Source organism: Sesamum indicum, linkage group LG6, assembly GCF_000512975.1.
Source record: "Sesamum indicum cultivar Zhongzhi No. 13 linkage group LG6, S_indicum_v1.0, whole genome shotgun sequence".
Classification (NCBI taxonomy): Eukaryota; Viridiplantae; Streptophyta; class Magnoliopsida; order Lamiales; family Pedaliaceae; genus Sesamum; species Sesamum indicum.
Window position 1 is genome coordinate 18034688 of NC_026150.1, and position 16209 is coordinate 18050896.

General features: G+C 34.1%; 1 protein-coding gene across 1 annotated transcript; it reads left to right on the plus strand.

The window, feature by feature from the left end:
• Positions 2607 to 4854, plus strand: LOC105165080 (serine decarboxylase-like). Its single transcript, XM_011083954.2, is given in 7 exon segments — positions 2607 to 2668; positions 2774 to 3024; positions 3139 to 3373; positions 3487 to 3680; positions 3913 to 4049; positions 4137 to 4649; positions 4651 to 4854. Coding segments are annotated over 6 exon segments (1356 nt in total). The 5' UTR covers positions 2607 to 2668; positions 2774 to 2798; the 3' UTR covers positions 4702 to 4854.

The window sequence follows — 16209 nt, forward strand, 5'->3', positions numbered from 1 at the left end:
AACTAACGGTCAACACCAATCTAGAGGAAAAACGAGACGGAATTTCCTCAATAAAAAGGCATGTTTGTTGCATTAGTGTTCATTACACAAAAGAGAGCGGAATAGAGGGAAAAACCTACTTTGTGTATAGAGCATAAAGTGTATAAATTTAGTTGAAAAACCTACTTTGTGTTAAAAAAAATCGGTAAAAGACCCTCTATATTTTTAAAAATTATGCACACTCTCCCATCTTGTTAGTTAGGTTTAACAATGTTATATTTTTTGCTGAATTACCCGCTATACCCTTGTTACAATAGCTCTTGATCTTCAATAGTTAAAAAATCAATAATCCAAATTTAATGTAATATAAGAATATATTTGTCATTAATATATAAACATAATTATATGTATAATTGTGTATACAATTTATAGATGTAAAATAATACAACAGATAGATATATAAATATTTATACTTGTATAGAGGTAGACACGCCCGTGTGAGGCGATGCGTCACGGCAGCCTTTGTGGGCGGCGATGCATCATTGCACATAATCTAGGCGACATCGCTGTCTCCCAGATCCAAGTCGATGGGTGGTGAGCGGCGAAGTGTGGGTGGTGGCCGGTGGGAAGGGGGGTGAGGTTGCGAGTTTCTTAATATTTTTTACAAATAAGTAAAAATAATAATTTTTTAAAAATTAAAAATAATAATAATTTATTAAAATATTTATAATGGTCGTTTTAATTTAAATAATTATTTATATTAACTTATATAATTTTAAAACATTGATATAAATTTACTTAATAATATATAAATTATATATAATTAATTGATAATTATATTTATATCATTATTTAAATTTAAAATTTGAATTTTAGTGTATTTATTTTGTATGGTGATTTTTAAATTAACCTTTAAAAATATTATATACTTTTTAGTTATTTTAATATTTAATTAATATATTTTATAAATAAAGATAATTTATTAAAATATATTTAAATTAAATAATATTTTGAATTAATTAATAATATATTATTTATTAAAATATATTTATATGTCGAAAGGAGGGCAAAATGTCTAATAGAGTAGGGCTTTTATGTTGTATTTTAAATAAGGAATAGTTTTACTTTTCATACCTAAAGTATATGTCTTTTTCAATTTTAGTATCCCAGGTTTTCAATTCATCAGACTTGGTACCCAAAATTTTTTATTTTCATCCATCTAAGTACCCTTTGTTAATTAGTCGATTGTTATATATAACAAACAGTCAACCTAATTTCAGAGAAAAAATTAGGTGGAAATTTATCTATGTAAGAACATATTTGACTTCCATTTTATTCAACACATACAAAAAAAATTCTATTTTGATTCATCTCAATCATAATTGAGTACCATAATTTAAAAAACTTATATATTTAATCCAATTCTATCAAAAAATATCAATTTTATTGAAAAAAAAACACATTTTTTTCCTTTTTTTCTTTTTTCTTTTTGCTTGGCCACAAATCAAATACTGTTATACTCTATTTATTGAGGGTTTATGTATGAATTTTCATACTTTTTTTAAAAAATTTTAACAAATTTTTTTTTTGGCTTTTTTGGTGACTAGTGCAATAGAAAGTTTTAGTAAATTTATAAACAAAATTCTCTCAGCCAAAAATAATTAATTATTGAATGTATTTCTTATGTTGTGCTCAAACAACAGTGTAATATATCAAAGTATGGATATGCCATTTTATTTGACTCAAAAGCACATCGGCACCCTTTGAGTGGCTTATTCGATTTTTTTTTTATTTACTTTTTCGCGAACAATACGAGTGGTAATTAAATATAAGATTCTATTAATTTTTTTTAATTATTTACTAGACAATTATCTCTCTATTACTCAGCAATTAGCATGCATTTTTATTTCCATAATGATTTGAATTGGGACAAATTTTTTGAATTGGTATTTCCACAAGGATTTGAATTAGTAGTTTTTAATAAAAATGGGGTTGAATATATTTTTTCTTACAATATTGTCCTCAATTATAAAATTAAAATCAAAATAGAAATTTTTTTTGTGTTAAATAAAATATCAGTCAAATATGCCTTTATATAGCAAGCTCCAGCCTGATTTTTTCTCCAAAATTAGGTTGAACGTTTACTTTTACGGTCAACCTTACGGGAGGGTACTCAGGTGGATGAAAATTAAAAATTCTGGGTACCAAGTGGTCCAAGTCTGATGACTTTGAAACTTGGGGTACTAAAACTGAAAAATAAAATTATCCCTTTTAAATAATACATGAAGTTTTCACGTATAAAATTAACATAGGGAGATTTTGCGCTACTTTATCAAAGCACAAGGAGTCTTATGCAATTTACCCTTATTTTATAGCCCCACCCTATCCAATATGTAACGCATGCATGACAAATTTAATAAACTTAAATCAATTATATAATAAGTATAATATATTTAATTTATACTTAGTATATAATTTATAAAAAATATCAATCATATAATAAAATTATCAAAATTGACCCATATTAATTTGATTGAACTAAAATCTAATTTGAGGAAAAATTGTTCATTTACTACACACCGCACGGTCCACAAGCCTTCTGGCCTATAATAATGTGAGGTTAAGATGCAAAATCATCCCCGCGGGCAAAACTTGCCACTTGCAATCCTGTCTCACAGCCGGACGAAAGGTAGGTGGAGAATGGGCGTAGAAATGCACACACAAACATTTGAACACGCACTCAATGTCTTCTTCCTCTTTCGGTTGACTTTCTAACTGTGCATGTTTCATGCAGAGTTTTGTAGTTGTTGTCGAATTCTATGGCAGCCCAGTTGTCAGCTAATAACTTCAACCAGAAGGCTATTAACGGAGAAGAGCCCTCTGATTATGATGATCATCAAGCCATGGCGGAAGAGAAGAAGGGAGAGGGTTTTGCCGTGGAGGAACCAAACAATGAAGAGTGTGCTGTAGAGAGAGTTGATCGCTTGTCCAAAACAGTGACAGAATTCCAAGAGCATCTCCGAGAAAGAGTCAGCTACTACCTTGGTAAAATGACGATACTTAATAGTTACCAAATGACAAGATTTTTCATATTTATATATACATATATTAATTCTGAACTTGTACCAATCTGGCTACTTTTTTTCTTCTTGCATGTAGGTTATCCAGCAAACCATAATTGCGAGCATTATCTGGCTTTATCAACGCTTTTGCAGTTCAACATAAACAACGTTGGTGATCCGTTCAAGGAGAGCGACCATGGTCTGCACTCGAAAAAGTTTGAGGTAGGCGTTTTAGATTGGTTTGCTCAATTATGGGGAATCGACAAGGACGAATACTGGGGCTATGTCACCAATGGTGGCACTGAAGGCAATCTTCATGGCATTCTGATGGGGTTAGTCTGTATTTCTTTCCCAATATTTATATACAATTCATGATTAATGTTTATTTATATTTGTAGAAAAAGAATTAACCCTCCATTTATATATATATTTATATCTGTGACAGGCGAGAATTACTGCCAAATGGGATTTTGTACACGTCTCAAGAATCACACTATTCTATGTTCAAGATTGCAAGAATGTATAGAATGGACTGTGAGACAATAGCAAGCTTAGCAACCGGCAAAATGGACTGTAATGACCTTAGAGACAAATTGCTTATCAACAAGGATAGACCAGCTATCATCAACATCAATATAGGCATGAGTTCCTTTTATTTCAAATTTTCTCCGCACTGGACTCCACGACAGTAGCAAGGGCAATTACAATTGTCGACATGATGGATCCGCATACGTATAAACAGAACCATCATACATAGATGATTGTAATTGTTCTGGTCATATGTATAAAGCTATATATAGGCGCTAAGAAATTGCACAATCTTTAGTAAATCAATTTGAAATTTTTTTTGTATGTACTTTTCGACTTCTAGGGACTACTTTCAAAGGAGCTACCGATGACCTCGATCTAGTTGTACAGACATTGGAAGACTGCGGCTTCTCACGCGATCAATTTTACATTCATTGTGATGCAGCAATATCTGGCTTCGTCGTCCCTTTCCTTAAGCAGGTAGTGAACGCGTTTTCATTCTTCAATCTTAATTCAAGCACATATCATGTTAGTTAAGCAGGTTGATGCATCATTGATCAATGATAGGCACCAAAATTTACGTTCAAGAAGCCTATTGGAAGTGTGAGTATCTCGGGCCACAAGTTTTTAGGTTGCCCTATGCCTTGTGGTGTGCTGCTAACAAGGAAAAGATATATTGACATTCTCTCGACAAGTATCGAGTACATCGCCACGGTTGATACAACAATTGCTGGTAGTCGAAATGGGCATTCACCGATCTTCCTCTGGTACGTGTTAAACATAAAAGGTCAGAAGGGGCTTGAAGAAGATGTTGAAAAATGCTTGATAAACTCTCGGTACTTGAGAGATCGTCTTAAGAAGGCAGGAATAAATTCGATGCTTAATGAGATGAGCATCACTGTCGTTTTTGAGCGACCTCCAGACAGCGAGTTCATTCGCCACTGGCAACTACAGTGTCTAGGTAACATGGCTCATGTTGTCATAATGCCCCATGTCACCGTTGAAATGTTGGATCATTTCCTCTATGATCTACTTCAAAAACGGAATATTTGGTATGGGAAACTACAGCTAGCCCCATTATCTTGCTAAGGATATAGGGATTTGCAACTGTGTTTGTTCAGTTCATGCGTAAAACTTAAAAAGTGAATGAATTGATCTGTATCTTAGGGTAATTGTGCGTCTTACATTGTATTGTGCTTGAACGTTTCATGGTCGACTTAAGAATAAAATGGCTTTTATATTCTCCAAATGTATTGTACATGTTTGATTTTTTTCCCCTTATCAATTTAGCCCCGAATTTTTAATCAAGCCCATGGTGAGAGAGTGGCAATAACTCATGATTTGTCTTGTTTAGGACCGGAAAAGGGTCTAAAGTAGCAATTGGACGTAAATGTAGCATCCATCGAGTCATATTTTGATGTGTGTATAATTTAAAATTTTATTATATTTTTTTCAAATTTAATAAGAAAAATAAAATTAATGATGAAAATTGATAAAATAAATTGATTGGAGATGTGAGCAAAATATTGGTCATTGGGGTAAGACAATATGAGATTTTGGGCCTAATTTTTCACAAATCTTTGGAAGGAGATTACCTATAAAAAAAATACGTTAGTATTTTAATACTCAAATGAGTAAACTGTAATATAAATAATAATTAAGATTGAGTAAGCGAAATAGAGAATAACACATTAGTACCACAGTGTTATAAGCAACAAGATTTTTGCCTGTAAGAGTTAAGAAAATAGACTCTAGCTATTGGGGGATCCCCTCAACCTCCAACTTGGATTTCTAGTCGTTAAGTCTCCCCAACAAGTAGGACTCCTTCCAGGATTAGGCCTCCTTCATTTTCAAGAGGTGGTTGAGATAGATCAAACATCCTCCTAAAGTTTTAGGGATCCTCCGGGGTAAGGAGATTGCCCTTCCACCCAGTTGTTTGACTGAAACTTATCCACGTGGTTGTAGCCTTGCCTCCTTCTTGGGCCTCTTTTGTCTTTGGGTTCTTTCTCGAGCTTTGTATTTTTGTGACATCAATGTTAAATATATATGAAAAAAAAATTACTGAAAGAGTTAATTGATTAAACAAATAAATATCTTATAAATAAGCATATATATCTAAAAGTACTTTTATTAATAATTAAACAATTCTCCGAAAGATATGGTGGATTTTTTAAAATTAATTTTTATAATTTAAAGTTTCAAAATAAATAATTCAAATTAGACTAATACTTCTTGCATCATTAGTATTATTAGTTGGAGATATAGACTCAATTCATATGCAAATACAATAATACTTTTATTGAATACTAGCTAGTTTATTATCAAAATGTAATTGAGTAAACTAAAATGGAGAGAATAAATGAGTAAACGAAAATCCATATAAAAAGAAAAATATGGATGAAGGATAATAAGGGGGGAATAAATAGTAAATTAAACATGAAAAGTATGATAAATAAATAAGTTCTAAAATAAAAATGACAAATCAAAAAACTATAAGACTCTAGATTCATTCTCTTCAATTATATATAGTACTAGCTTTCAAAAAAACAATATATATAGTACTAGTATATGTAGAAAAATAGAAAAAAAAAAGACAAAATATTAAAAAAAATAAAAAAATTGACAGATCATATAATTGAAAACACCAATAGGACGCTTTTCAGTATAAATAAAAAAATTAAAAATTAATTAGTATAAAATTTTAAAATTAAAAAATGGCAAACCAAATTTTTTGGACATCAAAAGAGCCCTCTTCAATAATATATAGTATAGATAAATGTTGATTTGTGGGACAAAATCGCAAAACTTCTTTTAAGTTTCATGTATTCTAATCCTTCATAATAGTTTCTTTTCTTTTATGAAAACTATGTCAAATATCAATGTAACTTTTCTAAAGCCAAAACAAGTTTAATAAATTAAGGTAAAATATACATATACAAATTTTGAAAGAATTGATTTCCTCATCTTACTCTCATTAATAATTAAATTGATATCCAAGTCAATTGAAAATGAATGATATCACCTTCTCTTACACTAAGTACATTGCTCAATATTTTTTAATTTTAAATTTCTTGAACGGATAGAATATTTAAAATATTTTCTTTATTTTTTAGTAAATATCACGAGAAATGTACATATATGAACAACTTCCAAAATGGCATGTTTTGCAGGGTTCTACAAAGATATTATATTAAAAGCACTAAATATAGCATAAAGTTATGAATGTTAAAATAAATTGAAAATTTTATATATATGTGGAAGTTTGTGGATATAAAATTTTAGATAAATATAAAAAATTAGAGAAATTTTAAGAAATTTTTTTCCCTTATTTTCTAATTTTTTTTAAGAAAGTTCTATATATACGTTTAAAAACTTTTACATTATTTAAAAATATTTTTAAAAGAACTTTTTTATAACTTCTCATCGTATGATTAAAATTAATCTCCATAGTCCATTTAAAAAGCCAAATGTATAAATATTCAATTGGAACTCAATTTTAATAATGTAGGTTTGATATCAATATTTTCAATAAATTTTTTTCACTTAATGATGGGTGTCGAGACCACAAAAAATAATTCCTACAACACTTGTGAAAGTGGGAGTAGGGTCGATTCCACAAAGACTGACTTTAAGTTGATTTCTTTGAGGAAAAAGAAAATAATAGGGGGAGATTTGATGATAAAAAGAAATACTTAAAAATTAAATAAGCTAGAAAACAATTGAAATTATCTGACGAAGATATGAGAGAGAGATTTTCCGGTTAAGGCCAGGATCATGCTTGATTCTTGCGAGTTGATCATTGATGCAAAAATAACACTATGTAAACAAATAAATCAATTATGGTTGTTGGTACGACCTAACAACCTCACCTTTTTTTACCTTTTCGTCAGCCAAGGTACGACCGTTGGCTAGATCCCTAATTAACAGACAACCCTGGGAACGTCCACAAAATTTAATCTATTAACAGTATTAAGAATTAGAAAAGCCTGATTCTAATTAATAAATTCCTACGAGGATAATTCATTTAAACTAGATCATGCATTCTCCATAACACAACTAATTACTTTGACATAATTAATCACGCTACATTGCTACTAAGTATTGAACTAAATAAATAATTATACGGATTTATAAAGTCCAATTAGCTAAGCAAACCTTCTTGATAACGAACAACCGGCCGAATCTTCATAAATCAGACGTTTGTAATTAAAGCACAGAGAATAACATGAATATTCATTTAACAAGTGTAAAAGGAGCATATGAGATCTCACAACATATTACGAATCAAGCAATCACCATATCTTAACCAGAAAATAAGAAATTTAACCATACATGTTAATAGAAGAATACACTAAAAAGTGAAATTCCATTAACTCCGGTTATAAATTAAAAATGGGCAAAAGATAATTTTCGTCCCACAGTTATAGGCCATTTTCGTTTTAGTCCCGTAAGTATCTAGGGTTTCAATTTGGTCCCGTAAAACTGAAAAATTCGCAATTTCAGTCCAAATTTTGCCGAAAAATTTTGTGGGTCGCCGGAAAAAGTCACATGCGATGCATGTGACTTTTAAAATTGGGGGCTCGATCCTGATTGGCTGGAAAAACTGACGTGGCGCATATGTGGCGCATACGTGTAAATTTTAAAAAAAAAAAAAAGACTGACGTGGATTTTTAATCCACGTCAGCTGCTGACTCGGATTTAAACACAACATCTGGCAAAGATTTTCCCTAATTCTCCTAATTCTTTCAAACCCGCGCCCTAACTCCTTCAAACCCGATTCCTAATTCACCCAATTCTTTCGAACTTGAGCCCTAATTTCCCTAATCTCCTTCGAACCCAAGCTGCGAAGACCTATTTACTCCCCACCATTTGTGAAGACGAACAAGATCAAGCCACTTTGGAGCGAAAATGGTGTTCGTTCGGCAGGATAGGCATATGAATATGCCTCCTCCTCAATACCGTAAGTATTCTCCATTTTCACTTCTCGTTTTTTATAGAGATAAATTGACCCTTGCCGGGTTTTGTTAATTGTTGTTTATGTGGACCCTTGCCGGGTTATTTTTGTTTATTATCTTCTTTGTGGACCCTTGTCGGGTTTTTTATTATTTGTGTTTTGTCATTGTCGGCCAACTGTCGAGCATGGTGCTTTTATTTGTTTGTTTTATATTTTTAATGGTGTGGTCCCCTACAACTGAACCTGCTTTTGTTGCTTTGTGTTTTTTTTGTGTTTTAAACAAACCCCGACACTGATTCCATAACACTATCTCTACATTATAATGGTGTGGCTAGACATATACCTGAAGCTGTGTATGTGGGGGGTAGGGTGTCTAAATACGATTATGTATCACCCCAAGAGATCAATATTGAAACTCTAAACCTGTTTTGTGATAGTCTTGGGTTAGGAAAGGATAGGGCATTTTACATAATTGTGAATAAAGGCTTTAAGTTGTTGATTGATAATGTGATATGATGAGGGCATGGAGGAGAATTAGGAAGAATGATAGAGAGATGATGATTTATGTTGAAGTTATTTTGGGTGAAGGGGCTGTTGAGATGGTTGAGGAGGGTGAAGGGGTTGCACAGATTGTTGAGGAGGGGACAGGGGTTGCTGAAACTGAAATGGGTGAGGGGGGTGAGGAGCCCTTTACTTTTTTGGGGGCTGAAGTGAATGAAGGTGAGGGTGAGGGTGCTGAAGGTGAGGGTGCGGGTGCTGAAGGTGAGGGTGAGGGTGTTGAGGGAGATGACTTGGTAGATAGCGATTATGAGGGAGTTGAGGGTGAAGATGAGCAACCTGAAGCATGCTTGACTCAAGATCAGATGCAACCTGCACCTGTACCCCCTCTACCAGTGTTCATGCCTGGACCATCGATGTTTGAGCAATTACACATGAACAATCCAGGGACAACTTTGCAATCAAGAGTCACAATCCGTGCACCTCCACCTTTTAGAGGAAGACAAATATTGCCGTCATTTTCTACGAGGCCACAAACTGAAGCAAGTGAAGCAATATTGAAAGAAGGAAGGCAAAAGTTTCTAAAGTTAAACAAGTGATGTATACGACGATATTTTTGTTGTCTAGTGGTGTATATGACGATGTTTTTGACAATGGTTGTATTTTGTTCAACGTTATATACAATTTCAGATTTTTGCTTGCGACAAGTCAGTATTTTGTTGTCTAGTGGTGTATATGACGATGTTTTTGACAATCCAGTTATCGCAATGACAATGACAATGACAGTATTTTCATTATGTCCATTTCGTACAATTTTGCTATCGCAATGTTTTGATGTTTTGATGTTTTCGCTATCGCAATTTTAATTAGGAAATTAAAATTGGGGAAATTGCATTTTCAACAGACAGGCCTTTTTCAGCCTTTTCATTTCATTCCAAACAAAAGCTTACAGTTCATTACAAACTTTACAACCAAACTAAACAAAAAAAAAAAAACAATTAAAAAACAACAGAGAGAGCCCATCATCATCAACTTTCTCATAAATCGGTTGCTCGTGCGCAAGGCTTCAACATCTCCTTCCAAAGCATTGATTTTTCTTAACAATCCGGGAATAATCACCCTAGCTCTTTCACACATTGGTGGGTCCTCCCATAAAAAAAACCTACACCCTCCTCTCTGCCAAAATGGAAAACCAAAATATTATTTTCAAAACTAAAACTTTAAATTAAATTAGGAAATTTACCTTGTAATTTCGACATGAAAGAAACCTCCTCCCCGGATTGCCGTTCGTCCATGACGTGCGCATCACAGCTGCCACTCCACAGTTGCATTCCGTCGTGCTTGTTACAGTAGACATTGCTCTTCAATTTTGTTGGGTGTTCTAGGGTTCTTCTTGATTTTGGGGGAAATGGGTGAAAATGGTGAAGACGCTGCAATGTAAGAGAGAAACCCCGTCTGTTTGTGTTGTTCTTGTGTTTAAATCCGAGTCAGCAGCTGACGTGGATTAAAAATCCACGTCAGTCTTTTTTTTTTTTTAAATTTACACGTATGCGCCACATATGCGCCACGTCAGTTTTTCCAGCCAATCAGGATCGAGCCCCCAATTTTAAAAGTCACATGCATCGCATGTGACTTTTTCTGGCGAAATTTAGACTGAAATTGCGAATTTTTCAGTTTTACGGGACCAAATTGAAACCCTAGATACTTACGGGACTAAAACGAAAATGGCCTATAACTGTGGGACGAAAATTGTCTTTTGCCCATTAAAAATAAAAGAGAGAGGGTGAAATAAGCTAATGAAAATAAAGTATTCTATTAAATTCCAACGAAAAATGAACCCCCTTCAAATGAAGAGACCCCCCTTAGTTATAATAAAAGTCTCCTACAAATCTAGACGGGGGGGGGGGGGGCCCCTTCAAATGAAGAGACCCCCCTTAGTTATAATAAAAGTCTCCTACAAAACGGGGGGGGGGGGGGGGGGGGGGGGATAAATACATAATTAACTCTAAAAAAGGTAAATAAATCACAAATAACATGTTTTAAGGAATCCTTTCCAAATCTAAGCACTTCATTCATTTTTCTCTTGCGGAAATCACTTATTTTCCTTCTTCACCCGAGTTGACCACTCCACTGAGCGTGGGCACGCTAAGTGAATCCTGCAGAAATTGCCTTGTAATCTCCTTTTTCCTTTTTGATGCCTTCAATTTCGAATTTAACTTGATTTTTGCCATCTTTGCCTCATATCTTCTCTTTTGACTGAATATGCAATAAAATCACATGATTAAGAATGTTTTGGCTTAAAAAGGAAGAATAAATCGTTATAAAATCGTGACAATTGCTGAGTTATCAAATACCCCCAAACTTAGCTTTTTGCTTGTCTTCAAGCAAAATCAAGATGGATTATGCATTCAAAAACTGCCTCCAAATTTCGAACATACTCAAGGCAATTTGTAATCATGTGCAAAGTAAATGACATACTTTATGAAAAAGATAATTCAACATGTATCAAACGAGTTTTCACGTGATGACCATTATCAAAACCAATCGTATAAAACTAGTGGAATATTTCTCTCCGTTTTCCATTCTCTCAAGTGTATATATGGCTCAAGTGTATCTCTCGACACTTACTACGACAATGCTTCACCATAGGCTTGTCTATACACCATATCTCCACCATTTTGAAATATGCACATATATGGATCAAAAGGTATTTGATTTTGGTTGTAATGGGGCTTTGGTTTGGGGCTGGATAAAAGGATAACGAGGTTAAATTCCAAGAAACTAATCAGAGCACCAAAAGATTTGAGTGAACAATAATTCAAAGCTCTCAAAGTTTACTCATCTACCTTCAAGGTTTTTCTGACAATACCTTGAACTATGCCTTTCTTGTTTCTTTTGGAGAGTTCAAATATTTTTTTTTCACTTTTTCTCTTTTTTTTTTTTTTTGCTGCAAGAAAATTTCTTTCTTTTTTCTCTTTTTGCCACTTGAATTTTCCTTTTCCTTTTTCTTTTCTTTTCTCCTCTCTATTTTTTTTTGTGATAGGCATAGAACAAGAAAATTGATGTCGGCTCCCATAAAGTAAAGAGGACCACAATTTTGAAACCCCCACACTCATTTCGAGATATATCTTTTAGGCACTCATTTCCCTTGATGCTCTAATAGTTCTTGGAAGGGTCAAAATCAATGGTTTAATCAAACGACGGGATAGGTTTGTATATGATGGGTTATATCAACAAAACAGGTCAAAAATACTCAAAGGGGTTCTCTACAGTTAAAATGTGTTGGGTGGTTAAAGAAGGTCGAAATTGGTTTCTAATGCCTTTATCATATCCAAATAAATGCACATTTGTGTGGCCTCAATGTGGTTCAAGGCAAGTTCTAGGAAGACAAAGCCATAAAAGTGTTATTCTCTCAAGAAAGAATGATTCTTTTATGGATATATCAGCTCAAAGTCTCACGAGGTATGTTTTAATCCACTAATCTTATATCAAAAGATTTTAACTCAAGTCATTTTAGTAAAAATAAGTTTTCAATTTATGAATTATCCTCAAACATAAAACATGTATTCTTTTTGCACATAACACCATCAAGCCAAGATTAGTCCAAAATTGAAAAGGATTTATCATGCCAAATTTTTCCACAAATCTGCCAAAAAAATTTCACGTCAAAAAGAAAAGAAAATTTTTTCATCAAGGCTCATTCCTCAAAAGTTTTGATCAAACACATTTCCATCAATCATCAAGCACAAAAATATCTTTTCAAGCACATTGAGCAAGCACAAAAGAAAATCATCCACCGCCAAGCACATCAACAAAAAAATTATCAAGTATAAGCTCAACAACCACACCCCCACACTTAGAATTCACATTGTCCTCAATGTGGACATTGACATGCAACTCAAGGATTAATTATTAAAATGAGAGAGAGTTTAAGGAAGCGCCCCTGAGTGCATGCCGCGAAGAGTTCATGGCGTGGATGGGCTGGTGGCAGATGGTGGCGGCAACTTCCGGTGGAAGTACGCTGGTGGAAGTATGCTACGGGGACGAGGTCCCGATCTGGAGGATGTTCATTCTTCTCGGCTCATTTTTCAGCTACTCATTCTAAGTCAACTGAAGGGAAAATAAAGCAGAAAAATAAAATAGGTGAAGAATGAGAGAAGTAGAAAAACCGTGCACTGATGGTCTCGAAGCAGTGGCGAAAATAGCAATAGTGGATCAACAATGGCGGTTGACTGCGACGAGACGACGAAACAGAAGCGGTGAGAGGGAAGACGGTGGAGCAGAAACGGTGAGAGAGGAGACGGCTGGAAGAACAAACGGTGAACAGCGAGCCTGATGGCGACGTAAGAAGGAGTGCGACAGTGGTGGCGGATCTCTGGCGTGGTTGTGCCAGTTGACGGGTTTCATAGGACAGCTAGAGATCTTGGTGGTAGGTGAAGTTGTTGTGAGAGAAAGTGAGAGAGATAGAGTTAATGAAGATGAAGATGAAGTCAAAGAAAATCTTGGTCAAATATGTGAATAAAAGTGAAAAGATTTTGACTGATTTCCTTCTTTCTTTTGATTTTTTGATTTTCTAATTTTTTTTATAAAAATAAATAAAAAGGAAAGTAAATGAAAGTTGGTGAAGTGAATAATAGCCTACGAAGTTTGACTAAGCGTGGGCACGCTTAATGGGAACTTCAAATCTGTTTTGGTGAAGTGAGCCAAATAGATTTGAAAGACCCATTAAGCGTGGGCACGCTTAATGAAATAAGCAAATCTATCCGGTTTGCCCTTCCAAACAGATTTGGATGCTCTATTACACGTAGGCACGTATTGCAAAACTTGAATAAAAATACTAAAACTAAAATCAAACGAAAAAGAAGAAAAAGGTAGAAATTTCATGGGTTACCTCCCATATAGCGTCTTTCTTTAATGTTTTTGACTAGACATTATTGTGCCTCAACTTAAATAAGTTGGGCACTTTAAATCCACTCCTTTTTCATCGTAGTGCACCTAGAGATGGTGTGGACCGAGGAACACTTTGAAGTTCATGAGAGAATTCTTCCTTAAACTTATTTTGTCATAAAATGCTTTGTTCTTATAAGTTCTCGGACCAGAGACTTTGAGGAACTTTGCATAGTGAGGTACTTTTGATTGCATCGATCAATGAAATGTTTACCACCATTTTGCTAACAGTTTCAAGTGTTCCCTTCGTTTCCCCTTCTTCCTTTTTAGCAAATTCTTCCGGTAATGGAGGTTTGACCATCAATGCCTTGTGATATTCACTGTCGGTTGTTTTGGGCTTGTTGGTCTGCTTTTCAAAAATTTCCATCTTTTGATCTGGTTCACCTTACTAGTCATGTGCATGCTTGGTGCCATTTTAGTCCATGTTTGGTTGCAACTCTTTTTCACTGCGAAGGACAAAAACACCAGCATTGTGTTTAAGGTCAACAACAGACTGAGAAGGTAATTTACCTTGGGATTCCAATTTGCTAATAGATGACGCCAATTGACTGATTTGAGACTCTAGATTCTGAATGCTCATCTGAGTTTGCTGTTGGAATTGTTGTGTATTGGTCACTAGTACTTTTATCATGTCTTCAAAAGATGGACCAGGTGTGCGATTAGGCAGAAGAGGTGGTGGGCAGTTTTGAAATTGCAAAACGTAGCTAAGACTGGGTAATCTGTCCTTCCTGGATTGTACATGTTGAAATAAGGATCATAGTCCTCCAACAACATTGACATGCTCGATGGTTTCTTCTTGAAGCATAGGGCACAAATCGGTGGGATGTGCTATAAAATTACATATTCGACAAGCCTTCATTTGTTGGAATTCTTCTTCGACAACTCTTTCAACAAGGGACAAAAGTTTATCAAAACGATCATAAATGGAAGATGCATTACCTCATTCACCGGAGGATTGTCGTATCTAGTCCCAAACTGTTGAGTATTGGCCCACATGATTGCAATTGGGTTGTGTGCTATGGTTCACTTCAAGTGTTCAATATCTCTTGTGCTAACTACGACTCCGAAGAAGTGGGTATCCTTTCAACTTGTTGCTTGGTTTCCTTTGGAAATCTCCGTCCAGTCTTCTCAATCTTGAATTGGATTCAAGTTCACCTGTATAAGAAGATTATAGTATTACACCAAGTAACAAAAAAAAAAAAAAATCAAGTAACAAGAAAAGAAATTTTCTTAAAAACGCCAATCCCCAGCAACGGCGCCAAAATTTGATGAGTGTCGAGACCACAAAAAATAATTCCTACAACACTTGTGAAAGTGAAAGTAGGGTCGATTCCACAGAGACTGACTTTAAGTTGATTTCTTTGAGGAAAAAGAAAATAATGGGGGGAGATTTGATGATAAAAAGAAATACTTAAAAACTAAATAAGCTAGAAAATAATTGAAATTACCTGACGAAAATACGAGAGAGAGATTTTCCGGTTAAGGATAGGATCATGTTTGATTCTTGAAAGTTGATCATTCATGCAAAAATAAAACTATGTATACAAATAAATCAGTTATGGTTGTTGGTACGATCTAACTACCTCACCTTTTCTTACCTTTTCGTTAGCCAAGGTACGATTGTTGGCTAGATCCCTAATTAACAGACAACCTTGGGAACGTCCACAAGATTTAATCTATTAACAACATTAAGAATTAGAAAAGCCTGATTCTAATTAACAAATTCCTACGAGGATAATTCGTTTAAACTAGATCATGCATTCCCCATAACACAATTAATTACTATGACATAATTAATCACGCTACGTTGCTACTAAGCATTAAACTAAATAAACAATTACACGGATTTATAAAGTCCATTTAGCTAAGCAAACCTTCTTGATAATGAACAACCGGCCGAATCATTCATAGATGAGACGTTTGCAATTAAAGCACAGCGAATAGTATGAATATTCATTTAACAAGTGTAAAAGGAGCAGATTAGATCTCACAACATATTACAAATCAAGCAATCACCATACCTTAACCAGAAAATGAGGAATTTAGCCAGACATGTTAATAGAAGAACACACTAAAAAGTGGAATTCCATTAACTCCGATTATAAATTAAAAATAAAAGAAAGAGGGTGAAATAAGCTAATGAAAATAAGGTATTCTATTGAATTCTAACGAACAACGAAGCCCCTTCAAATGAAAAGACCCCCTTTATTTATAATAAAAGTCTCATATGAATCTAGACGT